At 40.4% G+C, this 27,633-nt stretch overlaps 2 protein-coding genes across 3 annotated transcripts in view; both read left to right on the top strand.

The window, feature by feature from the left end:
• The window catches only part of LOC104930503 (sodium-coupled neutral amino acid transporter 3), a 32,329-nt gene extending 24,943 nt beyond the window's left edge, over window positions 1–7,386 (top strand). For both annotated transcript variants that reach the window (XM_010745304.3, XM_019263478.2), the window contains 8 exons: window positions 128–186; window positions 584–730; window positions 1,517–1,596; window positions 2,001–2,101; window positions 2,608–2,732; window positions 2,836–2,980; window positions 3,461–3,564; window positions 4,324–7,386. In XM_010745304.3, coding sequence (XP_010743606.3) covers window positions 128–186; window positions 584–730; window positions 1,517–1,596; window positions 2,001–2,101; window positions 2,608–2,732; window positions 2,836–2,980; window positions 3,461–3,564; window positions 4,324–4,428 — 866 coding nt within the window. In that variant the 3' untranslated portion in view covers window positions 4,429–7,386. The remainder of the gene's footprint in view (window positions 1–127; window positions 187–583; window positions 731–1,516; window positions 1,597–2,000; window positions 2,102–2,607; window positions 2,733–2,835; window positions 2,981–3,460; window positions 3,565–4,323) is intronic.
• Window positions 7,387–9,814: 2,428 nt separating this feature from the next.
• The window catches only part of LOC104930488 (guanine nucleotide-binding protein G(i) subunit alpha-2), a 49,412-nt gene continuing 31,593 nt past the window's right edge, over window positions 9,815–27,633 (top strand). The window contains exon 1 of the mRNA XM_010745291.3: window positions 9,815–10,720. Coding sequence (XP_010743593.1) covers window positions 10,603–10,720 — 118 coding nt within the window. The 5' untranslated portion in view covers window positions 9,815–10,602. The remainder of the gene's footprint in view (window positions 10,721–27,633) is intronic.

Genomic DNA, 27,633 nt, shown 5'->3' with positions numbered 1-27,633 from the left:
CCACCACAGGGCTAGAGGAAGATACAGCAGAAGATACTGCTTTTACCTCAGTAGTTGTTATACAGATCTTACATCAACATTTGATATATATAATGAGAGACATGCTAATAAGGCGTTTGTCTTTTAGGATACCTGGGATACACCAGTGGCTTCTCCCTGAGCTGCATGGTTTTCTTCCTCATTTCGGTATGTCCTCTGACTCTTGGTATACGTACATATAAACTAGTCGTTGTCTTGCTTCTTGTTTCTTGTCTGTATGCAGAAACATCAAGGCAGCGTATTCAGATGCACTGGGATCAATCTGTTTTTTTTTTACCTTTCCACCACCTCTTTAGTATTCCTTACTCTCTCCACTCACTGCCATAGACGAATGTTTGCACGCTGCGGTTCCAGGCTGTGTTGGTTCTCTGTCTTTCTCTGACCCAGTTTTGGCTGTGTGAGCTGTAATCCACGCATTGCTCTCCTCCCTTCTCTCTCTCTCTTTTTCTGGCTCTTTTACTGCCATATTTTCCGCCTGTCTGTATGCTAATTGTGTCCCAGAGGCCTTTGTTTCTGCCTAACGCCTCTCCTCTGCATTGTACAGGTCATCTACAAGAAGTTCAATGTCCCTTGTCCGTTCGTGGACTTTTCTTTCAATGCCACAACCAGTGTGCTGAATGTCAGTGCCACTGATCCCGGTGGACAGGAGGATCCTGCCTGCATTCCCAAAATGGCCAACCTCAACTCACAAGTAGGTTCACGCATGCCAATCAGTCTGAAACTGCAAAATCCGCCACCACTGCCATGGTCACCGACAAGACGCCCACTTATGTCATAGTCGTCTTCAGCATGTTGCCAGTGACAGTTCACGATCCGAGCATGTAAATCACACTTGGTTTGAAGCGCTCAGTTGCACTCAAGAGGAGATCAGTGCTTTTTATCAAGCTGTTAATGATAAACAATAGCCTGTGATAAATGCAAGGCTCAAAGATGGACAGTAACCCCTGAGCTGTCTGCTCCTGTCAGCAGGAGAATAAAGATTGCTTTGGCATTCTGTTGCTTGCAGTGAGATCGTCAAGTTTGCCCTTTGTGAGCCAAAGAGACAGGTAATGAGTGAAATGGGAAAGACCTGACATTTCTCCCAGTGCCCTTATTTTTTTTTTTACAGACAATATATACTTTCACAGCAGGAGAGGACGCCTGAGACACTATTTACTTCCCAGAGCATTAGCAAATACTGACGTGTTCCTGATTTTTATGAAACCTATCAAGTCTTTATTAGCACCCCTTAAAGATGTATGAGACTCTTTTAACCCAGGCAACTAAGACCAATCCCTGCTGCTTAGCAGCTTATAAGTAAGGCATTCTCAAATAGGCTAAAGCTGGTCTGCGGCCAGGCCCAAGTTAATCACAGAGAAACAATTAGCCCTCTGTAATGTGTCTGAGGGAGTAATGGGCAGTAAAGCGCGAGGTTGGTGGTAAGACGTCTGGGATGGCGCTGCTGTATCTATGGTGACCTGTTGGGGTTCATTTTCAGACGGCTTACACCATCCCCATCCTGGCGTTCGCCTTTGTGTGCCACCCCGAGGTCCTGCCCATCTACACAGAGCTGCGCAAGTATGTTCTTATGATGGAAAAACTCCTGCTAACTTTTGGATAAGAAATCAGTTGCATAACAAAGTGGAAAAAGCTACTATGTCTTGATTTGTGCTTGGCTGATCATAACCTAGTCACGTGCACTGCTTTCATTTTATTTTGAAATGCGTTGGCACTGCTTGTACGACGTAGCATGTTGTTAGTTTTTAAATTTTTATCATCCTGCTTTGAAACCACTGTTGCTTGTTTTCCTCTGATTAATTTGTGATGTGTTATCTATATATCGGTGGTTATTTTAAAGTAAATGCTTTATGTATGGGCACATATAGCGATTTAACAACGGATGCCCTGATTTTATGTGTGTGTGTGTTTATGTCTGTGTGTGTGTGCGTGTGACATCACATGGCAATATCTTCTGATTTCAGTCCCACCAAGAAAAAGATGCAGCATGTGGCCAACATCTCCATTGCAGTCATGTACAGCATGTACTTCCTGGCTGCCCTTTTTGGATACCTAACTTTCTATGGTGAGGCCTGGTCCTCCTCCCATTGCATTGTATCTATCTATCTAGTCATTTTTGTGCCTAATTTTGCTTCCTTATTTCTCTGTTTGTGCTTCTAATTAGTCAATAGTAGCAACGTCATATATATTCGTTCTCATGTCAGCACGTTATCCAGTCTGAATCACTGTGTTAGAGCAGAGCAGTAAGCCTGTAGGCTGAAAAGCTTCATGATGAATCTGCTCCCTCCAGTGGTCAAATTATAGATCCCACAACAACCATTCATACTGTACTGCAGTGAAAAGACATCACAAAGACAAACATGGAGTTTTATCAGCTATAGTAACATATTGCAAGTCATTTCTTTCTATATTTAGGATGTTAAAAAAGCATTCTCAATATTATTTGTTATGATTTATTCCAGTAAATATGTCATTTATCTAATATTATCAGTACAGATGATGTTTAGCCAGCTGTTCTTCCCTCATCCGTTTTGGATCTGCTCTATTTCCCTCTCTTTTGATCTCTTTCAGGTGAAGTGGAAGCCGAGCTGCTTCACACCTACAGCCGCATCGATCCGTATGACACTTTGATTTTGTGCGTGCGCGTGGCTGTGCTCACCGCTGTCACACTCACTGTGCCCATCGTGCTCTTTCCTGTGAGTACGGTTTTACACATTGACTCAGTTATTTTCATGCATGCAGTGTCTGTGTTGTTTTAAAAACACTGCGAAATAATTATTTTTTTCCAATTATAATCAGGTACGGAGAGCAATCCAGCAGATGATGTTTCCCAACAAGACCTTCTACTGGCCCCGTCACATCGCCATTGCTTTTGTTCTGCTCACTTTGATCAACCTGCTGGTCATCTTTGCTCCCAACATCCTGGGCATCTTTGGGGTCATTGGTAGGTTAGACCAACCCTGGAACAGGGAGTGGTTTTGATGCATAAATCATCAATATGTGGACAGAACTGACAAATGAGTATCTGTTATGATCCCTTTAAAATCTGGATATGAATTGATTATGCACCCCTATGACAGTTCTCATCATTTATATCTGTCTGGAGACCCAGACTGAGTCTCAGTTTTTGCTTTACTGAATCAGTAAAATGTCTTTTCGCGAGAACTAAATAAGAACAAAGCAGTTCCAGATGAGTCCGGGAGTCATTCACACTATAAACATCTAATATGATCAATATTCATTTTTGGTGGTGGAACAAATTAAATCTAAACTAATTATTTTCTCTCCTTTTTCTACTAATTTCCATATTGTCAATATAGTGCTGTCAGGCTGGCAGCAGCAGTTAATGAAAACTAGAGGGAGTGAGAATCCATGGAGAATTTATTTCATGAATAAATGTTGTGGTTTTTTGCCCGCTTTCCAGGTGCCACGTCTGCCCCTTGCCTCATCTTCATCTTCCCTGCTGTATTCTACATCCGTATCGTACCCAAAGAAGAGGAGCCACTGCGCTCCGTCCCCAAAATCATGGTGAGCAACTCTTGAGAATAGGAGGAAATTATGTTCTCTTTAGGTTATACAAAGCTGACCTGTCTAAAAATATAGTATTAGTATAGAGTAGATCAAAGCTGACCTGTCTAAAAATATAGTATTAGTATAGAGTAGATGCTCTGTAGCTTGGAAATTACCAAAAAATGCAAAGAAGAGTAAAGAGTCTAAAATTAAAATATATATACAGTATATACTGTTGCCCATGAAGTTGGAATAAAATATGTTTTACCTCCTCATCATGAAATGTTTGTGACAATCTGATTTATTCTTTTTTAGCTGTAAAATGTCTTACTCGGTACAGTATCTTGGTGCTTTCCGGTTGAAAGTTTCAAGTCAAGTTTCACCTCTGATCACACCCAGCATCTGAAGGGCGTGGTTGTTGTTTGTGGTCAGAAGTGTGCTCTGCTGCACCTGCACCTACACCCAGTACTAAGGTTAGGGTGTACTGACACACCCTGAAGTACACATCTGCATTACTGCCGCAAAGTTAAACTGGAGGGCAGAGAAAAAAAAAAGTTCACTCTTTCAGGGACTATCAAAAAGAACAAACATCTAGCATTATTAGATCCTTTAAATTCTCATTGATTGATATCTGTATCGTAATGTAATGTGTATGGTTATAGGTGATTGAGGTAAGTTGCTGTGATTATCATGATACTGCATGAAAATGATGCATAAATATGGTGATCTTCTTTCTCAGTCAGACTCTCTAACTCAGTCACTCCTTCTCTCTTCCAGGCTGCCTGTTTTGCTGGGATAGGCTTCCTGTTTATGATAATGAGTCTCAGTTTCATCATCATTGATTGGACATCAGGCTCCAGCAAAGCCGCCAGTGGTCACTAGGCACCACCTTCCTTTTTTTTTTCTTCTTTTTTTTTGGTCAGATTTTATATTGTTGATTTAGACGTGTTGTAATGTTACTGTTTTTACTTTGGATAATGTGTTGAAGTTGAAGATGCCCTATCTTTTTCAGTAGAACATTAGCCACAGAGGAGGAGTGTAGAGTTGAAGATGTATCTCCACAATAAGCTCTCGCTCTAATGACATTATATTGTACTGTACATCCTGCCAAACGATGACTGCACATCCAGGCCAGTAGACTTTCTTGATTTCACAAACTAGGTCAGGTGCATAAAGGTCGATTTTGAGGCTGTGCCTTGTGCGATGGATGTAAAAAAAGAACAGTATAGTAACAATATAGAAAGCTACTGTCTTTATACACCTGTTCCGTGGTTGGTTGCGAGCATCCGTCACCTCTTGCTTATTTGCAAAACTGCCACTCAGATTATAAAACAGTCTGAGACACCTCCTTTTTAATAGTTGAATGACAGAAATGTACTGAATGATAGACCATTATTTCATTATTATTATTATTATGATTATTTTAAGTTATTTGAATAAGTACATCTATTAGCCATTCTGTGCAACTGCAGATGAAAGCGATGGCACAAGCTATTGCACAGAGAAAGATCAGTTAAAGGAATAGTTCAACATTTTCAGGAGAGTTAGAACAATGCCGCTCACATGCCTGTACAGTAAATTTAAAGCCACAGCCAACGCCTCATAGCATAGCTTAGCATAAAGACTGGAAAATGTCGAACTGTTCCTTTAAGGCGCGCAGCCTTTTCCCTCCTACTCCACTAACTCGTGCTGCTGCTGCTGTGTATTTTAAGGTTTCGAGGTGTGAACATTCTCACCTCCGACAGAGAAAGATGCAAAACCACAGACAGTATATGATATAGTGTTGTGAGCACTTTTATCCTAACATTCCTCTAGATCTAGATGTATATTTTTTATTATTAATCACTACTTGATGAAAACCTCAGAAGATGCAGTATGGACTGATAACTTGATCCTCGGCGCACACTGAGGCAATCAATATCAGAAATGCAGGTTTCAGGTCAGGAGTTTTCCTGGCTGCCCATTTCATTACATAGCACGACACGACTTTTCCTTTCAGTATTGCTGCAGAAATGACAGTAATAAACGGTACTGAAGACCTCATTGGTTGGATTGTACAGATCAAAGTGCTAAATGAAAAGAAAAGAATAAAAGTTACCGCTTAGTGTTCTTAATCATCGAGCAGGGACCTGGAAGAGTTCATGTATTGTTGTCTGAACATTTACTGGAACTAATCAGAGATAACCAAAACCACAACAGAAAAACAAACAGGGTCACATCATGAACAGTTTGGTGTCTGTAAATATTTCTGCGCCCAGCACAAGCTTGATCCCTAACAGAAATGACAGACATGGGATTACTGTCTCTTAACAATCTTTTTTTTTTTTTTTAAATCAGTGGTTAACAACAGCACTTTCCTTTGATAAGCACAACTCCCTGTAGCCATTAATAAGTCGAAACACAAGCAAATGATCTGTGAGAAGTTCACATATTTTAAGAGCACATCCCATTTGTATAACTAAATCGCTGAAAGATTAATCAATATAATGTCATAATCACGAGAAAATTAGCAGTGTATCAATGATATAATATGGATGTCTTCTCCAACATTACTTGAAAATACTCCACAAGCATTAGTTCCCTCCTCTGGTCCATTCTGTAGATAAAACAGTTAATTAGTTGGATGTAATGTTGGAGGTTTTTAAGTGTCCGTGTTGTTTGAAAAAAAAAGAACAGAGAAGAAAACATGGATCCACTGTATTTCAATTATAGTACCTATATGCATTTGTGTCGTTAAACCTGGACCTATGCTCTGATCACAAGTATAATTCAAAGTATTCGTCTCCTACCATTAATAGATAAACTGTTGTTTTAAGCGTCATGTTTAATGTTTATTCGGATGTGTCAGTTGAGTCTGATTCAGTGATGAAATGCAAGATGCAAAACCTGTTATTGGTTGATATTATGTTGTCGTTGTTGTTGTTTTTTTTCCCTTATATTTGTCTTTTATAGTGAGTGGTATATCATCAGTGGTATAATCTGGGTTATTTCTGACTTCCTTGCTGCTTCTTGGCAGACAGTAACCTACTAACTTGGAGTTGTTAGTGAGCTGGTGTCTTTGCCTGAATACCATTATTTTTTTGAAACGATAAGATCTGTCGCACCAGACTACGATGTGTAAGTTCGCATTGTCAATTTCTTACACGACAAACCTCTTTTAATCCCTTTTTGTATTCATTATATCTGGATATTTTGTTGTCTTTTTGTGTCTGTATGCAGAGGGAATCATCTGAATCAGCCACTGGGGCATAACATAGTGTTGTTTAACCAATGCAAGAGTTATATTTAAACCTGTTCCTAGTTTCACCTTCGTTTTTTTGGCTCTGTGTTTGGTAAAGCCATTTGGTAGATCACAGGCTGTAAGTAGTTTTTCAATGGTGCACGCACAGAAAACACTTCAAAACCTCACAACACGCAAAAAATATACAAGAGGCAACGCGGCGAGGGGTTACACCGTGTTAGTGGCTGATAGAAGATGATCTCCGAGGACCTCGATTTAGATCTTACTGTTGTTAGTCTCCCTCTTTGTGTGATTTGTTGAAATGTGTATGATTGAATAGTAACATATTAAATATTGACACAGGCCAGCATTTATAAATAATGTATATAAATGTATACCCTTTATATTCTATATGCATATCTAGTTTGTACAATGTAAATAGCAAATTAAAGTTTTAGTCCAATTAAAAAAATATAAATGTAATCATTTTCAAAGTGCTTTTAAAACCCTTTTGTCCTTCGATTCATGTCAATTTTCTTGTATCTCTATATATTTTAATATGTTGCTGGCAGTTATTGTACTGTAAACAATGTTGCAATAAAGATAATGAGGTAACAAAACATTGATCTTTCACCATCTGTCAGATAAAATGTTATTAAAGGTTCTTGGAAACAGGAGATTGTTTATGGATAGACTTTTAAAACTCTTTAATAATAATAATTCCAGATGTGTCTCCAAAGTGAGACACCTGAAAATGAAATTAACATTTAATTGCATTTAAATGATGTGACCTTGAATCTATTTAACTATTGTAATCTGTTGCGTATGTCTTTATCCATATCAGACAAAAATAGTATTAGCATTGGGAATTGTTAATTCCTCTCTCGAGTGTCAGGAGCCAGTCCACGAGGTGGCACTATAGAGCTGTGTTAGGCATTAGCTGTGGAGCTAACATACAGTGTTAAGTGTTTTTATAGAGCATCTAAAGTATCATATAGTTTGAATTAATCTTATTTTGAGTTCTCAGTTTTGCCTTCATGCTGTCATAGTGTTGTTTAGTCTTTATGGTTGAACGTGGCTGCTATTCTAACATTATTAGAATAACAATCCTACCCTCAGCTATTTGCATAAACCACTTGAGTCACTAATAGATCTATACAAAACACTGTGGCCACTATATATATTACTAATAATAGTTTTTCTATTGCCCTCGAATCCTTATCAGGAGCTCCTTGGGTTGAATTTTCAACATTCAACCTAATGTTGATTCATTGTGTTTGGTCGAATGTGGAAACAAAGCAGAAGCCTGAATCAAGTCAGGCTACTTCAATGAAATTTGAGTATATATATGAGTCTAAATCAAATGATACAGTCTGCAACAGGGTTGTCATGATGTCAGCTTTTCTCTACATAAACAATATTATTGTGATATCTATAGAACTGACTGAAAACAATTAGGCTAGCAATTAAATTAATCTTTATCTTTTTCTTTTATGTTTTGTCATCATATCATATGTGTATTATTAATAATATATCAGTATTTCATTTCTAAATATCATGATTGTCATCAGTATCCGTATATCAGAACACTGCAATTGTGCAGAATCATTGTGACTAAATACATTTAATCATTCACTGTACTATTTACTGCAAATGTATGAATTTATGAGGTACTTGTACCTGATAAGTATTTTTCATTTGATACTAATACATTTCAGGGAGAAGCTAAAGATTGCCTTTCTGATTAAGATTAAACATAAATATATAACTTTATGTATATATTATCTTGCAATCAGTTAAATTACTCCAAAAACTGTATCCAGATATTGTGGCATCAATCATAATGACGCGACATGACATTTTGAGAGCATTCTGCATTGATTTTACTTTTGATTTTGATAGGTTCATGTTTTGCAGATGATAGGCCATACTTTTGTGGCTACATCTAGTTGTATTTTTACTGTGTGGAGTATTGTGACACACTTGTACCTAATAAATAATAATGCTAAACTTTATATAACACCTTTCAATACACAGTTACATAGTGCTTCACAGTAAAACAAACCACAATAACAACAATAACAACAAGTTAAAAGCAATACATCAATAAATAAATTGAAATAAAATGTGACATAGATCACAAAAAGGCTTACATTAACTCGTCAGGCAGGTCTTTCCACTGTTTTGTCATCTTTCTGGATACATTTAGACTGTGGGACAACCAGAAATGAAACAATATAAATACTTTATCTACCATTGTTGCATCTTGTCACATTAAAATCAGAATCAGAATCAGAAATACTTTATTCATCCCCGCAGGGAAATTGTGTTTGTTACAGCAGCTCCCAAACGGTAAGTGAGATAGTAAGTCATAGCAAGAAAACACAAAAACATGTGTACCTAAAAACTTTACCACTATACACCTATAAGATATACAATTTAACACTATATACACAGGGTATAAATAACAATTAAATAAAACCAATAACAGTAAGATAAAAGCCAAGTAACAGTGAACTATACGATATATAAATCTAAAATCTTATAAAAGAATTTAGTGTTTGCGAGACTGTACAGAGAATAGATTGATTGTTTAAAGTGCAGTATGCATGCATGAGAAGATTGCACTTATATATTGCACAAGCCAGTTCGACAGCTCCTGGACTTGACTTGGAGTGTCTGATATTTTTAGGGAGGAGTTGCAGAGACTGATGCTCACAGGTTAGGAAAGACTTCTTGTGTCTCTCTGTGGAGCATCTGACTGAAGGTGCTCCTGAGTCTGTCCAGCACCTCATGGAGTGGGTGGGAGTCATAGTCCAAAATAGCCTGCACCTTTAGACAGCATCAACACCACATTCAAAATGAATAATCTATGATAAATGTGAAATACACACACACACACATTGGTGCTTGCTGTCACAGAAAAATATAGACTAGTAAAAACAAACATGTAGAGAGCATGCAGACTTTTGGAAGTGTCGACTACATTTCCCATGATTCCCTCGGAGTGGGCGTTTTATTTTCTGTGTGAAGGTTGGCCCTGCTGCTGCTGCTTCTGCTGCTGCTGCTGTGTTGAGTTGGTCGGGGAGGTGTCGGGCACTGTCTCGCTGTTTCGTCGGACGGAGGGGAACTTCACGGCGGCTCCGGGTGTGGCTTTGAAAACGTGATAAATCTCAACAACGCTGCGGGGAAAGAATGCGTGACGGCAGAACTACAGACAACCAGAATAAAGAGAAATAAAGCAGCACAAGATATAAAATAACATTAGTGTGTGCGGTAGGTTTACAGGCAGCAGGGATCCGTGTGCTCGGTTCTGTTTTTGTTTTTTTTTTCTTTCCAACAGCTGGAATACTTTTTTATTTTTGTTGTTGTTGCTGAACTTCGTGGCTCGTTTTCGGTTGTTTAACCTGCTCTGATGGTCTGCTGTAGGAAATAACCAATTAAGCTCTTTGAAAAATTTAAATAAATAAATAAATAAATAAAAAAGTAGCTTTCTTTTGGTCGCTTGGACAACTTCTCCACTCAATGACTGACTGAACAAGCAACGAGGGAGGAAACATCTCGTTCACACCGCAAAGAAAGAAGTCGTTTTTGTGTTTTTTTATTTTTTATTATTTAAATGATTTTCATTCCCTCTCGCGGATGAACGGACTCCGTCACGTCTGTTGCCACTCATCAACAAAAAAAAAAAAAAAAGGGGAAGTCGCCTCACTCAACTTCAGCCCTTGTTTTCTAAAATAACGAGGGTTTGATTTTTGATTTTTGATTTTTTTTTTTTTTCCCTTTGGTGATATTTTCCCACTTAAGCAGCAGTCCTGAAGCGTGCACTAGGAAACATGGGTTGCACAGTTAGTCAGGAAGATAAAGCCGCGGCCGAGAGGTCTAAAATGATTGATAAAAACCTGAGAGAAGATGGAGAGAAGGCGGCGAGAGAAGTGAAACTGCTGCTGCTCGGTGAGTACTCTGTCACAACACTTGACAACTTGTGCAAAAAAAAAAAGTGCCTCTTTAAACCAGTTGTGCAACAGCATGACATATTTTTTTATATATAAATGATATAACAAACAAAAAGTGTCTGAATAAGTTTTTTTTTTTTTTTTTTTTTTTTGCAGCCAATGCTATTTATAGTTTTGTTTTTCCACCCTCAAAAATGTGGCCCTCTCCTTTTCACAAGTATTTTTCAAGCTCTTTGAATTGTTTGGTCTGAGAGTTCACCCACCTTCCTGAACAGACAAAACGTGGCAGCACTTTAATGCCACCAGAAAAAGAAAAAAAAAAGCCCTTCATGTGTAAAGGGAAAAAGGTATCATGTTCATTATTTAGTCTCTGCTTTGATGTAAACATGTGGGCTTTAATGAGAGTGTTTTGGGGAAAGTTTGGAGTTAAAACAACACCCTGGAGCGTATATGTGATCCCGTCCTGCGAAGGATGTGAGGGCATTTGTTAAAAGCTTTAAACTCCTGGGTGTTGAGTGGGAGATCGGATCAGAGCAGACAAAACAGGGAAGTCAAAGTAGGCAAGTCAGTTTCCTCCTACTAGGACTTGAATTGTGGGGTCAGACATGGCAAAGGGGTCTGGTTGAAAATGAGTGGGCTGCTGTTTGGACACAGGGGTGAACACCCCTTGACTGTTCCCACCACTGGCTAACACACTGGCACGCAAACAACTGATTGAAAGTGCTGCTTGGTGGCAAAGAGAAAATGACACGTTCCCAGGCTTTTCTCTGGTTCTCTAACTTTCTGTCTGATGGGGTTGAAAATGCTGCACACAGCTGCCAAAAGCATTGCTATTGTCAACAAAATCCTTCAGCGTTGAAGCCATACTGACATTATGCTTGTTGGTTTTACTTCCCACATGCTTATCCGTTTTAGATTAACCACTTCCCTACATTTTTTATGGAACAAGGGTCCTCTAGGCTTTTAAACCTCGTATGATATGCAACTCGGTGATGCAGGAAAAAGAAGAAAAACTTGTCATTGGCTTAATCTTCTAGGAATTAAAAGTTGAATACCTTCACCGATGACATGTTTCGTCGCATGCTCATTGATGTGCTCTCCAGATGTTACACCATCAATGCCATTTTTAGGCATGATTACTGAAGACACCTTGCTGAACATATGCTCAGGTCCAAACTGATATTGATTACCTGAATCTGAGGCAACTTGTTGTTCTCTGGATTCAGATTATTAGTCTTTAAAAAAAACTAAATAAAAGAGCTAGATATCAGTATCTAGCTATATTTATTGGTTTAAGTGGAAGTCTTTTTTTATTCTGCACGATTTTAATATATATGCTTTTCTTGTTTAAATCTGAAATAGTTTGGACATTTTCTGATTTGTCATCCTCATTCCTGACAGATATTCGGAAAACATTCTGAGGCCACATACTGTGTTTTTCTCTCCTTGGTCTTTTGAAGGAACGTCTGGTTGTTAAGTTGTGCCCCTGGTTAGAAGGCTAATTACATACTCTGCTCTGTACAGCAGGTTTCATATCAGTAATTACCATCCGGTGCAGCGTGTAGGGGTTGAGAGGAATTATAGGAAAGGTCTGAATCTGAACCGATGGTTCATGACTTTGTGTGTCAAGACTCACGTAATACAAGTAAGAGTCTCAACCGTCACTCGAGTAGTTTGAAAAAACATGTCACAGCATGCAGAGGTTATAAAACTTGAATGTCTTGTGGAGAATGTCTGGTCCTGTGACATGCACTAATGCAGTTGTGCATAAATAAAACCTACAGAGCTATTTTGATACTGTCGTGCTGGGAGATGGTGTTTCAGTTTAATTGCATTGAGGTGTAATCCTCTGAATGCTGTGTTGGAGTTCATACTCGTTGCTGAAATCATTATCTATGGGTTCAGTAGCAGCATGTGTGATAGGGGTGTGACATCCTTCCAGAGGTGCTACATCACGCCTCCAGGTATGCTTCTCAGCACGCTCGTCAGCTGCCATGGTAGCTGTGGGAACAGCTGGAAAAGTCTCACCGGGACTGACTGCTTCCCCCAAACGCGGCCACACCAGTAAGCGTTCTGTCTTGGCGACCCAATGAAGTCTTGTAACTTGTTATATGTCTGAATGTTCCTCCTAGAGCAAAACTCAAGAGACTCCGAGATGAGACGTGAGGTTTAGTTTGAAGGATGAGCCTCGTTTCTACTTGCAGGCAGAGACGGAAATGATGAATCTCTTTTTGAATCGACTCTGAATCACTGCCTTCCTTCAGGAAATCGAATAGACCACTTTGGCCCTTTTATATTTTACTTTACCTTTTACCAACAAAGCATTAGGGAAGTTCCATGGTAACTACTTTCCTTTAATTGTGCCTCACCCAAAAAAAAAAGTGAGGCTGAATTGGATTGTCTTGTTAGTCGTCCCCAGAGAAAGCCATTAGTTAATGTAGCAGGGAGGACTTCACACCGTCAAGGCTTAAGCTTTCATTAACAAGAAGCACTCATACGCAGGCTTTCCTGCTGATTCTGGTCTTTGATTGACATTTAATCTGCTCCCAGTCCACAACAAAATATTTGCTGCTCACATCAGTTGATTTTCTCTATTCTTTGGCTTACTAACCTTTTTTTTTTTTTCAGCTCAGCACAAATGAAAAGTTCCTTTTGGCAGCATGCTCTGCTTAAACTGCAAGAACAGCAGTCTGGTAGTAGGAAATATCTCTGCATGATTCACTGTATACACACACACACACACACACACACACACACACACACACACACACACACTTCATTGTTAATTGTACACATTTTCTCAGAGGCCTGACAGGCATTGCGGTTATGTAAATATGTTAGCATTCTGAATGCACGCATGCATGGTGCCCTGCAGACACAGTTGTAAGGGACATCTACTTCTAACAGGAATGTACAGACATTGTACTAAAATATCTTCCATGCATGTGCACATTAGAGAGGTGTGCAGCACATATCTGTAGTGGAACACATCTTTTTTTCCCCTCGTCAGAGCAGAGGTGATAAACGAAGGGAGAACGAAGACAGTTTTATCGGATTGCGGAAAAATGTTCATCATGTTCTTAGGGAAAAACAACAACTTGGGTCTATTTTAAGTCTTAAAAACAACTGATATGGCAGGAGTATTATTCATTCCCACGGAGGATAGTGGATGTGTTGTTCTTTTATGACATGATATACAAGGCATGCACTGCAGTATACATTATATACACTGTAGTTTATGACTTGCTCGTTGCCTCCGTGTTGAATTGGCTTGGATTCCATTACACATCTTCTGGTGGTCACTGCAGGAAAAAAGGGCTGCCACATGTAACAATGTAAGGCTGACATACTGTTTAGCCTGCAGCTGGCTTTATTCGCGTTCAAAGCATCGAATGGTTAACCTAAAATGAAGGCGCCAGCCACATCACGTTGCTGATGGCACGGCATGGCGAAATGTGCTGTTCAGGGCTAATCATACATTAAGTCTGTGTAAAGAGGAGGATGTAAAGAGAAGCTTGCATAACACGAGTCTTTATTATGAATCAAATCTTTTTTTTTTTTTTTTTTTGGACCACAGACGAAAAGAAAAAACACATGACACGAAACCAGTCATCTTCCTCTTTATCTCTGCAGTGTGTGTGAGGATGCTCGTGCTTATTATTCAGCATACTTTGCTAAAGCCTTGGTCAGGGAGTAGGGGAATTGACCTCCAGTAAACACTGACACAGTTATTCAAAAATAAAAAACAAGGTAGATTAAATAGTAGATACTATGACCTTCAATGTTTTTTCAGCTGATATTAATACTTACTGTAACAGTGATGAAGGAATACACGTGCAGAACAGATCAAATGCAGTTGGCCGACGTAATCGTGGCATAACTGCTAGTTTTAAACACCTGCTGATGGTATCTTGGAGTTGGTACCCGTTTGTCAAACTATCAGTTTTATGATTTTCATAACAGCTGCATGAGGTGTCTGCAACAGTAAGAACAAGCCTCAGAAACAACAGTGGCATACCAATAGCCAGCCTTGGAGAGCTTTGTCTTGCCTTCATCCTGCTTTTTCTCTCTTTTACTGCATTATGCAACCCATGTACACACTCTCTGTTGAGCCTTTTCAAAATAAAACTTACATTTCTAGTCATATTTTTAGGTGAAATATCAGCATTAGGTTTATAGTTTAGTGTCGGTGTGAAGTTTTTAAAAATGATGTTCTACAAGGTCTGATCTGTTGCTGACCGCTTGCAGTCGGATATGATTATTGCAATGTAACCATTTTTTAAAATTTAATAATTTCTTGTATCCCAGGATGATTTAGTGCAACAGCTATAACAACATTGTGAAATTAGAGCCTGCCCATGTGCGTCACAAATGGGTTTTCCTGGAAATGTTTGTCTTCTCTTACAGTTAGTGTCACCTGGACGGAGGTTTGACCACAGTACCCATCAGATAAACTTCTGGTATGAAAACAGTGGGAGGTTATTTCTTCAGTAATGGTCTTTTAAAGGCTGAGACAGAATTGTAATTCAAGACAGCATGTTATGAGACAGAGGTACATTAAAGATTTGAAAATCTTTTTACTATACTGTACATTTCCCCTTATTTTATGTATTATAGTAATATAAGTGTTTTACTTTCCGCTGATAGGCCACAGCCGAAAACTCAAGGGTGAGATTTTAGCTCATTTCATTTTATTAGGTTGTAACCATGGTCACACATCTTCGAAGGCAGTCACCTCCCGTAGGTACCGGGAGAACAGATGGCTACCTTCATTTCTCTGAAATGCTTTGATTAGGTAACTTTCTCAAAGCTTAGCACTGCAGACACTGTATTGATTGGACACCGAGGGGCTCTATCGACTAGCCCAGCCACTGCTACCATTTGTAAAAGTCATCAGCCCAAAGCAGAGTTCAGCTGAGAAACCTGAGCTACGGCTACTGTGATAGTGCGGTTAGAGAGGCAGGGAGCTTCTTTCTGATCTGATCCCGTTATTATCTCCCTGCCAGTTGGTGATTAGAGGTGTTTGACTGGTCTGCAACATTTTTGGAAAGCTGTTCCAGTTTTAATTTCTCCTCCAGGTTCAAGAGGTGTGATCAGAAACAAACAGAACGACATTTGCGTTAAATGAGTCGAACCTTTTCAAACAAGCTTTCCCCGTATTTGTCCAAAACGCTGAAGAACTACATCCCTTAATGTTAGCTGACATTTTTCGGATATCTTGTGCTGAAATGAAACTTGCACATTGTAGCCCGACTGCAAGTCTCCAGCACAGTCACCTATTTACCGTGGATAGTCATGTTTGATGACAACACAAGGTGACATGTTCTAATGCCGGTTAGCCCAATGTGGTTAGTGCTGCATAGACACGGAGTTCCTCCCTCTTATTAAAGTCAGTGTCTGAGTTTTAGCGGGTGTCGGGTGTAATTACAGTTGGCTGATTATAGAGACTTGGGTTTCTCTGGCGAAAGCGAGTCAGACTGACCTGTCCCACAGGTATAAGCAGCTCCACAGCTCTGCAGTGCCTGTCTTGGCAGCAGAGGACACTTTCACAGCTCCCCAAGAAATCTCATCTGAGCATCAGCTACTCGGCAGCTGCATTGTAACCGATATTTACAAGAAGTACCATTGGCTAAAAATGGTGCTAATTCTACACGGTTTTCTGAAATGAAGTGCAGCCCTATGTTTTAGGGTGACCTGACCGTGTTTACTCAACAGTCTGCACCACAGTGCCGCCCAATTAGCCGTATGACGCACTGGATAGCAGATCTGTGAGTGTGTATGCGAACGGGCTGAATATCCTGCAATTACAGGGAGCTCTAAAGATAAAGCCTGCTCCTGCAGACTGTATGTCTCAGTGCGCGTCCACAGGGACAAGACTGCACTATCCTTTCTGCTCTGGAAATAGTGATAGCTTAGAAAAAATCCTCCACCACCGCCTCAATCCCTACCTCCAACACACAGCTCATATCTTTGCTTCACACATGCGTTATTCCTGCTGTTTCGTTATCATTATCAAATCACTACAGTCGCATAGAGATGAATATTTTAGCAGTTTGTGGCCTTCTTTTGGCACGTCTCCTGAGGTGTACGAGTAGTAGTAATTGTTTTGAGTGCAGTTCCCAGGATTCACGCTGGTTCTGATCACCGCAGGTTGTGAAGATGTTTGACACAGGACTAAATCACAAGCCTGTGCATGCCCTTTACCTCTGATAATGTGTGTAGGAGGGGGGGGGAAGTAGATACTGCAGCATGTAGGCCTGCAGACAGCCCTGCACGGATACAGGAACTGTTGCAAACTGCAACAGTGTCTCGGTGAGACACAGAAGGATATAAGATAAGGAATTGCTTTTCTCGATGTCTTAATGTCAGCCAAATTACACTAAAGCATCACCCACGTAATTGTAAGGGTATCCAAACATGCAGATGTAATTTTGGCTCAAACTGCTGAGTGTTACAGATCTTTTCCACTGAGACTTCAAGAGCCAGCCTAGTGCAGTGAAGGCGAATGGCATTTCCTTTGTGGTGCTTCAATTACTGAAACATGAGTCAATTTGTTTTGCAAGAATTCATGCAATTCTGGTTATTTTGGACAATTGGCACACCTCACTGTTATTTATGTCATCTCCTGTATATGAAACCAAATTTGTCTGCATGACTAGATGCCACGCGGGGTAAGAGATTTTTATATTTTGGATGCACATCGGTGAGTAGTTTGCTCTTACTTCTTCCTCATATTTTGCCCTAAGTAACAGAAAAACCTTTTATGGTTCCAGTTTTAACCCAGATCTCATTGGTATTACTCTGTTAAGTCCATACAGTGCTCCCTGTAACGCTGTTTATTTAGCTAGAGTCTTGAAAAAACACAATTCACTCACTTGCTTATATTTCCAAGGGCCTTTGGGGACAGTGGGGGACTGGAAGCAGGGGCTCTCTTTGTCTGACCATGTCATTAAACGCACATCAAACCATTATACCCTCTCTCCCCTCCCACAATCCATTTCCTTCTTTTGACCGTTATAGGAAATGAGCTCACTTCACTTCCCTTCCATAGGGTTATCCTGTCATTTTTCTACACTGGAAAGTCTGTCACTCCTGGGGGCTTTTTGGGGGGTTCGCAGGGTTAGTGAGCACTCTCAGCTTTGTGCCTCTATAAATAAAAAAACAGCTAAAGTACACTTAAACAGCCAAATGTCAAAAATGTTACCCCCAGCTGAAAAATAGCTCCAGTTTTCAATGGATGGTGAGACTCTTTGGTACCCTAACAAAATTGGAGGATAAGTGGGCCGCTCTGGGGAAGAAAGACAGACAAAATCATAGTAGGAAAGCTCATGAGATAAATAAGATTGAAGCAGAGGGGTGTGCCACAGTTCATATTCAACCAGATGGAAGATTGAGCATGTCTGCATGATCAGCAGGGTCGCTTCACTCAACCGCAAAAAAATCACTTCTTCCCTCGTTCGCAGTATAGTTGCGGTTTGATCCTTTCAGTCTCGCTGCCCGCTGTTCGAAATGTGTCCTAGGTGGTAGAGGGGGGAAAAAGGCACCTGCTAGCTGGTGAGACAGCAAGCCAGAATCAGAAATTGAATCTCGCAAAATGTCATCAACAAGTGGTATGATTGTGTCTCTGCGTCTTGTGCCGTACTGCTATGATGTGAAACGGCGATGCAGTGAAGCTGTCAGAAAGCAGACGAGCTGAAGAAGGAAGGGATGTGTCACTCTCCCAGGAGGTAGAGGGCGGAGCTGCTTGTAATCGCTTCCCTCGGTTTGCCTTCCTTTTTGCCTCTGTAACGTTTTCTGAATTTCGTTTCACGCTGCCGCACCACACTCGATCTGTCACACTGCCGGTTTTCAGCTGCTTCTTCCGACGCCTGTTGGTCGTTCATCTAGAGTCGTGAGCTGTGAAGAAAGTGCATTAAATGAGTGAGGTGCCTAACATAACTTGAGCAGCAGGGGCTCTTGTGAAGGTGATGGATGGTGGGAATAGTTTGGATGTCACACTGGGTGGGGGGATTTTTTGTCCCCAGGAGGCTCAGGGTGTTAATGTTGTGACAGCTGCACTGTCAAGACTGTAATTGAAAGGTCAATTTATTGCAGTAGTATTGCCTGTCCTCAGCTCTCCACTATGTGACAACTGGGCAAATATAATCCCAGGACTTCATCGGTGTGTCTCCTTTTGCTCTTTGCTCTGAGATTCTCTCGAACCGAAAGTGTCTTCACTTCATCTGACACAATCTTGCAACAAAATGTAACCTCAATAAGGTGAAATCATCTCGTTGTTCCGCTAATGTGGTTAAGATTTTTAAAAAAAGGGCACAAAGAGTTTATTCAGCAGCGTGTCCGATTCATAATATTTATGTTCATGATTTTGTAATGAATGTAGTGATCAGACGCAGTGCGCCGTCACTCACAGCCCTTTTCAGACCACCTGAACAGGAAGTTGTTAGTGCCGTGAAGGCCGGCGATCCCTCCGAAAGTATTTTCTCGTTACTCCAGTTACACATGCCGAATGACCTCAGTAATATCAAAACCTCCAAAAGACTCAAACTGGTGCTGTTAAATCGATTCATGCCAAGAAATTACACTTGGAAGGAAGTGTCCAATTTCTTTTTGACAAAAAAACCTTCAAAACCAATCAGAGCCTTACTTCTGTTGTGCAAATTTTGATCCCCCTATGGGAACAAGCGATTTCACAGTTATCAGGAAATAAGAAATCATCTGTAGGTTTTTCTCATATTACTAATGATTGTTAAATAAAATGTGCATGCAGGCACGTTGAGCTCGCTCAGTCTCTCTTCCCCTCTCGCTTTTACCATTTTTGATTGTGGTTGTTATTGATGTCATTTCCTGTTTCAGCCCATAACCCCCCCTCGCACAGACACAGACACACACACACACACTTCCTTTTTCAGCTGGCTGCATGTAAAAGAGAAGTAGATGTGAGTCTTTTGTTCAGCTGGTTGAGGAAACCAGCACACCCATCCTGTGTCAGTTGTCTGCTTGTGATCCTCACACTGTAGGCACCGCTGTCAGCCAGACTGTGTGTTAACACACGCGACACAATGACGCACTCAAACGAGTCTGATTTAAAGCTTTTTTTTTTTTTTTAATTAAACACGCTTTAGTTTTAAAGCCGGAAAGCAGCCCCCACCCCAAACATTTTTTTTCCTGAAACTGACAGTATTAACAATACTCCTGCATCTTTGTGTGAATTTCACAATACAAGTGACAGACTTCACAGTAAGGAGAAAAGCATGAGATGACATATGCTCTACACGCCCTTTAATTGGCAGCAGTGATGTGTCTGCTTAAAATTCCTGGAGTTCTTAAAAGAAAAGGTGTTGGCTGTGATACTTTGGGGCTGTTATAATTTATCTTTTGCACATAATACGCAGTCACCATTGTTATTTGTCTGAACACGCCCCTCAAGCAAAATAGGATTTTTTTGGAAAGAATGTGGCAGAGCCATAAAATATGTTTGTAGTTTGGCGTGTTGTTTTGTTTTCCACCCCATTTAAAAACTCCTAAAGCAGCAGGGCACAATGTAGCAATGTGTGTGAGACCCCAAACCCAGCCCAGCAAAAAAAATAAGATGCACTTGTAATTTATGTGTGTGTGCGTGTGTGCATGTGTCTGTCATGGAGGGCTTTCGTGTGGTGTATAATTTGGCATGTGGGAGGCAGGCTGACATTCCCTCATATTCGACACACGAACTAGTCTTTAACTTAAAATCAAGTTCCCATGAGGGGAAATATGATTTGGAGGCAGAGAGTTTAAAATAAAAGCACATTTTAAAACACACATTAAAAGCAAGGCATCAGCAATATAACCATTTACTACTTAATGGCAAAGCCTCTTGGGATAGTTCTCCTCATAGCCGTGACAGATTAAGTGTCTCTGTAAAGGAAAACATGATTTATTATCTTTGCATGTCAAAGCTTGCTGCTCTCCACAAAGACTCTGCATGACACGGGATACAAATGGAGCAGTTGCTGGTGCGTCTATTAAAAGCAGGTGGTCTAAATGGTTATTTAAAAAAAAAACACTCTGTAAGAAACCAAAAGTTAAAATTAGCTGTGGACATTCTGATAGGGCGTACACAATACTAACATAACACATGACGTTCGGTGTTTAAAAGAAGTGATGAACGTCTTATGAACACATGTTTGGACCAGAGCCCGGAATTAAGAAAGTCACGTATTCTTCACAGGCAGCGACTTTCTCAATATTGTTGCTAATGTCAGCACAATTATGTTTAGATAAAATATGAGCTGTACGAGTTTTTATGTGAAATCTTAACATTTGCTCCACTGCAACACAAACTAACACACCTGCCGATTAATGACTGATTTTGAAAGTGAGTTAAATGGGGGAGAGGCTGGGAGAGTTTTTTTTTGTGTTTTTAAGGGGATGGGGAGAAAGTGCTGACTCAGCACCTGCCTTTCAGTGGCTCTCTCTCATTGACAAGGATTATGTCCTCCAAGGCTTTAATCAGACCTGCTGGCAACCTGGAAGCTGCTTTCACTTAGGTGTGTGTGTGTGTGTGTCTGTCTGTCTGTCTGTCTGTCTGTCTGTCTGTCTGTCTGTCTGTCTGTGTGTGTGTGTGTGTGTGTGTGTGTGTGTGTCTCCTATGCTTCTCATCTTACAGTTTGTTTTTTTTATGGCCACAGAAGTGTAAACAGGCCCATAATATGCACGTATATTGTATTTGCGTCTGCTTATAGGAGAAGGAAAGCACCCTATTACGCTCATAGGGAAAAATAATTTCATTCTCAGGCCAAGTGTCATTCTTGTTTACTGTATATTTGTCTCTGTTTAACGTTAATGCTCTAAAATTAACAATGACTTGGAGGTAAAGAGTTCATAAATGGGGAAATTCCCAGCGGAAATTCGTTTATTGGTTCCTTTCAAACAGGGTTAGTTTCCATGATATAATCTCACCAACAATGTTAAAAACCCGTGCGATCATGCCAACTCAAACAAGATTTCTCTCCCTCGGTTCTGATGTGATCCAAAAATGCCATGCTTGCAGCACCAAAAACGACAAACTGTACATCAATCCTGACTTTGAGAACATTCCTCCTAAACCCCCATTTAAATGTCGACTCTGGATATTACACTAGTTGAGTGTTTTCCACCTAAATAACTCTAAATTGCAACAACTGTGCCAATGGCTCGAGGAGTTGTGTGCCCTCTATTCCTAGCGCAGTTGTCGAATGTTAGTGAGCCGGGGGTTAGGAAAACTAATAAGTAGAGCATATGATGGTCTCATCCACATTATTAAGAATTCCTTTCCGCAGACAAGGGTGGGGGGGTTCATTGCGGTTCAAATGATGCTTGTGTCTGTGTAATCATAGTAATTACACTCTGACAAAAGGAAAATAACAACAACAGCCAAGAAGATATCCGAGTGTTTGTGCCCACCATTTGCTGAGTCCCCGATAAGAAGAAAGACAGAGAGAATACGAGCAATAGGAAAAGCCTCACTTCCACCAGCTTCTCCCTACTGCAAACATAAACAACCACAATGGCTGACTAGTCAGGAATATTTGAGATAACTCTGAGGCACATGTTCATAAAAATCCTGATAGGACACTAACCAACCAACCATTCTTCTTTTATGATCTTTTATCTACAGTTTTTTTACCTTTGAACCTTTGGAGACCTAGAGGTCTGTCATTACAGTAGTTACAGAAAGGCTGGACATTGATAAGCGACAGGGGGAAAAGAGAAAGTGGAAAGATTTCACTGAAGTAGACTTTTCAGTTTCTGGTATCTAGATCCTTGCACCTCCCCAGAGGTGGAAATCAACCATGCGTATATTCAGAAGATTATTGTAGTTTAACGTTTGCTAAAGATTTTACATTAACCTGCAACATTCATATACGGGCTACAATAAGATCATAAAACAGTGAGACATTGCTAGAGTTATAACTACTCGACAGTAAATCCATTAGTTTGTCTTGCCTCTTACCACTAGGCACTACTTTCCTGTTAGAAACAATCATTTGAAATGTTGAAAGGGATAAAGACTGTTTTGTTTTTCCCACAGCAGCTCTGGAAACTCAACGTTTTACATTCAGTACAGATATAAATCCAAACACATGCAGCACTTTCAGAAACAAACATAACACTGTACTTAGTTACGGTATGTATTTGCATAGTTATATTTAGTTGTACAGTTTCCCTGTATCCGTCCCCAAAGCTTATCGTATTCATGTTTGAAGTCAGTTAGACTGCCATTACCTTCTTCTCACATGAACAACTCTTTCTAAGGTGACCCTAATGTCAGCCCACCACTGATGCCCTGTAGGAAGGATGGGATTCAAATTATCTTTTAACTCACAGGAGAGATTTTGCCCCTTACACTTGAATGTGGTTTAATGATTGGCTGAGTTTTTGCTTGCTTAAAACTGGAGCTTTAGCTTCTGTATCAGACTGCGTTTGTTTTTTTTATTGCTCTGGCACGAATCCATGGCGAATTAGAAGTGCACTCTGAAATGCAGACCTCCGGCAAGGTGTACAGTGACGTTAGAGCTGGCTGTTTATATTTTTTATGTTTAGTCATGGCACACTATTCAAGTTAGATTTGTGCATGCACAGTGAATTCATTTGATTCCTTTGATGCCATTGATGCTGAGGGGGATAGGTTGAAGCTGGGGCGTGCATTTGATTACCATGGATGTGTATAACGTCTAAGGTGAGTTATGGAAGAAAAAAGATGGGCAAAGAGGACTGCGGGAAAGGGTAAGATTTACAGCAGGGACAAGAAAAAGAAAGAAGAGTGAGGGATGGAAGGAGGGCATGGGTTAGCACACTGAAAGAAAGTGGTGAAGCAGGGGGGGGGCATGTAGCTGTAAGCAAAAGCCTCAAGTTGGAGCAGAGCAGGGTGCAGCTGAGCCTCTGGCAGGGACACAGCACTGAGGGCTTTATTGTGATTTGTAATTATGTGGTTTTCTGTGGGGCCTCAGTTTGGTGCGCTCCCACACTGAGGCTCTTTTTAGCCAGGGAATACTGAGTAGGAGAACAGAGAGAGGGTGGGGCCGGGGTCACTGTTAACTATTTCTGTTAAACCAAGAATGGCTGGAGCTCCAAAAGGGGTGTTAAACTGGAGATGTGACTCAGAAACAGTGGAGTTTATATTTAAATGCAGACTAAACTCGTTGGAAAAAAGGACAGCTTTCCTTTTTCTCATCGTTTCCTTTTGTGGCATCAATATGTGCGCGGTTAGCAAAATGTTTGAACTGGACAACTGTACTTTTGTACAATCACGGAAAATTATCCAGAGGTCAAGAATAGAAAAAAAAGCACATGGCTAGACGAGCTAAATATAATTAATTGGTATTTATACCTAGCCTAGGAACTTAAAACCACGGCTGATGCAGTAGAGTAAATAATAAAGTCGATCTTCTAGGATAACTTGAAGGCCGGGACCTTTCATTGTTTCATAGACTGGTTGTGGATTCCTGCAGTGACATTTTGGCTCGGCTGTGTTTGGTTTGCTTAACTTCCCAAATGTTGACCTCATTTTTCTTTCTTTTCATTGTCATAATCCTAGACTGTAGTAGTGTGCGATATAAACACAAGTCTCTCTAAATTATAATGGGCAGAACTTGCAGAAATCTTCATTCAGATTCAGTTTTTTTTTTTTTTCTTGAGAAGAGACGGACAAGCTGGTGGAGATTGAAAAGCTGTCAGTCACTTGTGTTTTATGCTCAAGTAATGGCAGTCTGCTTTGGAGTGGCTCTGCTTTCCCAAGTATTGTGCTGATTGAGACCTGAGTCTTTATCCTTGGCAAGTTCTGGGGACTGACAGAAAATCCCTCTTTATATAAATGTGGAGAAAAGGACAAATGTTCTGCAAACGGTGGAACAACAAAATACAAAACAAAGATGAAAAAGAAGTGAAGTCACAAATACAGGTGTCTGAACATGAATAGAAATAGAGGGAATGATGCACAGGACGCCAAAGGAAGTAGCGTGAAGGGAGAGCAGAGGTGATAACAAATAGTTTGGAGTGTGAATTGCTGTGCTGCGTTTTCTGCTCGTCCGTCAGTGGCGTAGCTGTGCGAGTCGAGCTGAAGAGAGCAGACAGCTGCACTAAGATGAGCTTGAAAACGGGGCAGGAGGAGCACGGCTTCTTCGGAAGGCCTCTGGTCCTCTCTGTCATGCCTGCATGTTACTTTAATTGTGGTGTCAGCAGCGCCAGAAATCTGTTACTACAGACTGCGTGTTTGAAACAGCCTTTGATGTTTACTGTGATTTGATTGATATCGATCGGAGTTTAGTTGCAGGCTGAATGATTTTTTTTTTTTTTAAGGATAAATCTTTTTTGAAATACTCTTTCTTTCTTTGCTTTGTGTAGACTCTCTTGGTCTTTCTTTGTATCCGGTTATCGACTAGTCTGCTATTAAAATCCGAAGGCAAAAGTCCATGCATTGACATAAACCTGCCCGCAAAAGCTGCCATTTGCAGCAGGTTGATTTCCTGTTTTTCTGGGGTTTTTTGGCACCTGTGAAAAACTGCACACACACATGCAAGCCCGCAGCTCTCTGCTGCTCGATATGCAAAGAAATATCAGATCAGTGTAGGTTACATTCAGCCCTCAAAGTTCCAACCACACATTTTGCTTCTTTTTACTTAGACGCACACATAATCTCTTAAAGCTGGTCCCTATTCTTTAGCAGTTCCAATGCTAGACTCAGGCCTGTGGTGAAAAATGGCTTGCCCTTTCCATTCAAGTTTGATTAAAGACTGAGGCATGGAGACAATGGAGGATTCTGGGCTGCTGCTGCAGCACGGAGGAGGGCTTTCTAACTTTCTCTGGGGGACCCTAAACACAGCTTTCCCCGTCTTTACAGGAGAATTGTTTTGTTAACATTGTCACCTCTCAATTCAGCTCAGCTCAGCTCAGGCACATGTGTAACCCTGATGTTTTCCGAGCTCTGCGTCTCAGCGTTTTCATTGGCACGGTCTCGTGTTGTGGTTCAGGAGCAAAGACAAGGTAGTTTAGGTCTGCAGTCTGTGAAGCGCAAAGCAAGACCAGTCCTTGTCATGAGCTATACACTGTGTAAGATAAAGTGATCGAGTAAGTGTGATGTCGACCAGAACAAACTGTGTGTGTGTGTGTGAGTGTGTGTGAATACATGCATAGGGAACAGGAAGGGTAGGGTGAGGCCTGTGCAGCGTGTTTCCTGTGAGGCAGGAAGTGAGCAGGGTCAGACCACAGAAGCACTATGAGTTATTGCTCCGAACTGCTGCTGCCAGAAATCCAAAATAAACAATCCATTGGTGCCTCACTCTTTCCTCTGATTTAATACTTCATTCTGATTAGACTGCTTCAGTTTTGTTTTACTGGCCAGTCAGCAGTGATGCTGTAGGGGGAAACTGACAGACTGGTTCTCTACCAAGACCGATTATACGAACTACATGAAGTCTTTTAAATCTTTCTTTTTCAAATGTCTCTTTAGACCTTTACAGACCCTGCCTTCCTATACCTGGAATCATATCTGTGCTCTGGTTTAGAAGTTTCACAGTTTCCACAGAAGTTTCCTGAAGGTTACTCTGCAACAGAGAAGAGCTATTAGTATTGGTAATGCAGTACGGGGGGTTAGTTGTACAATAGAGGATCGGAGCACCGACATTCGTCTGAGGATCAAACCGTGACCTTTTGCATGAAAAGAGAAGAGAATTAAAGGAGCAGAGAGATGGATGACTCGGCTGTTTGGACGTGTGCTTCACTCCTCCATTTTTTTCTGTTCTATAAACCCATACACACATATTTACACACACACACACAGATGCAAATTGACTAACAAACTTCACACATTTTTTGGCTGTTGACCGTAACTTTCTATTATAAGAAAAAGCACAACAGAAGTTAAGCCACCGCTCGCCATTTATAAACACGCCTGCTGACGCCCAACATTGTTTTGCGTGATGTTCATTTATTCTAAGCTTTGTCTCTTTTCCTTTTTTTAAAAATGTGATGCATGGGTAAGCAAACTGTTCTGTTATTCATCATGTGATTCACACCTTTTTGTTACATCTCAACTTGCAAATTTACGGTTTAAAGTGAAGAAAATGTGGAACCTCGGCTGTGATCTACTGAACCTTGTCTTGTATTTTATGTCTCGGCCCAGAGTACCTTCACTGCTTTGTGGACCATTACACAAACCTTTTTACAGCAAAGTTGGTTTTATTATAGCGTACTGTTATAAATCTTTCAAACAGAGAATCTGTCCTCATATCAGGGTTGTTTTTACAGCTCAGCTTTATTCTGCCTTTTTTTTTAACTCTGTAGTTTACTGTGATGTATCACAGCTATAGCCTGACTGATGAATCTCTTACCGGGCTCTTATGAGATTACAAGTTTTGCACCCTGATAGATAGATCAGATATATATATATAGATAATATAGAGAATATATATATATATATATATATATATATAATATATATATATATATATCTCGCCATTTAAATGTAGTGGCAATATATATTTAACCCTTGATGCAAAAATACACAGACGAGGTACTTCTCTTTTCTTTCCTGAAAACAACTTAGTGAACAGCCTGGGGAAGTATATGATGTGGAACAACAGAGCCAGCAGTTTAGGGATGTGTTAACCCCAGACAATGCACTGCATCAACAAAAATAAAATGGCCCTATATGGTTAAAGAAAGGAAAGGGTGAGTAGGAGTGGGAAATTGAATTGTTTGGGAAAGACCTTCCTCCCTATCCTGTAAGGTCTGCTGTTAGTTTTCAGCGGAGAGAAAGAAAGAAATGTATCTTCGTGGCTTCATTTATATATTTGCAACTATGCAGTGCATGTATTGTATGTGTTATGTCATTTCTCAGTGATGTTGCTATGTAAACGCGACTCAAAGTTAGAACAATAGAGGAAATGTACTGGG

This window comes from Larimichthys crocea, chromosome VI, assembly GCF_000972845.2.
Source record: "Larimichthys crocea isolate SSNF chromosome VI, L_crocea_2.0, whole genome shotgun sequence".
Taxonomy (NCBI): domain Eukaryota; kingdom Metazoa; phylum Chordata; class Actinopteri; family Sciaenidae; genus Larimichthys; species Larimichthys crocea.
This window is presented reverse-complemented; position numbering and strand designations above follow the sequence as displayed.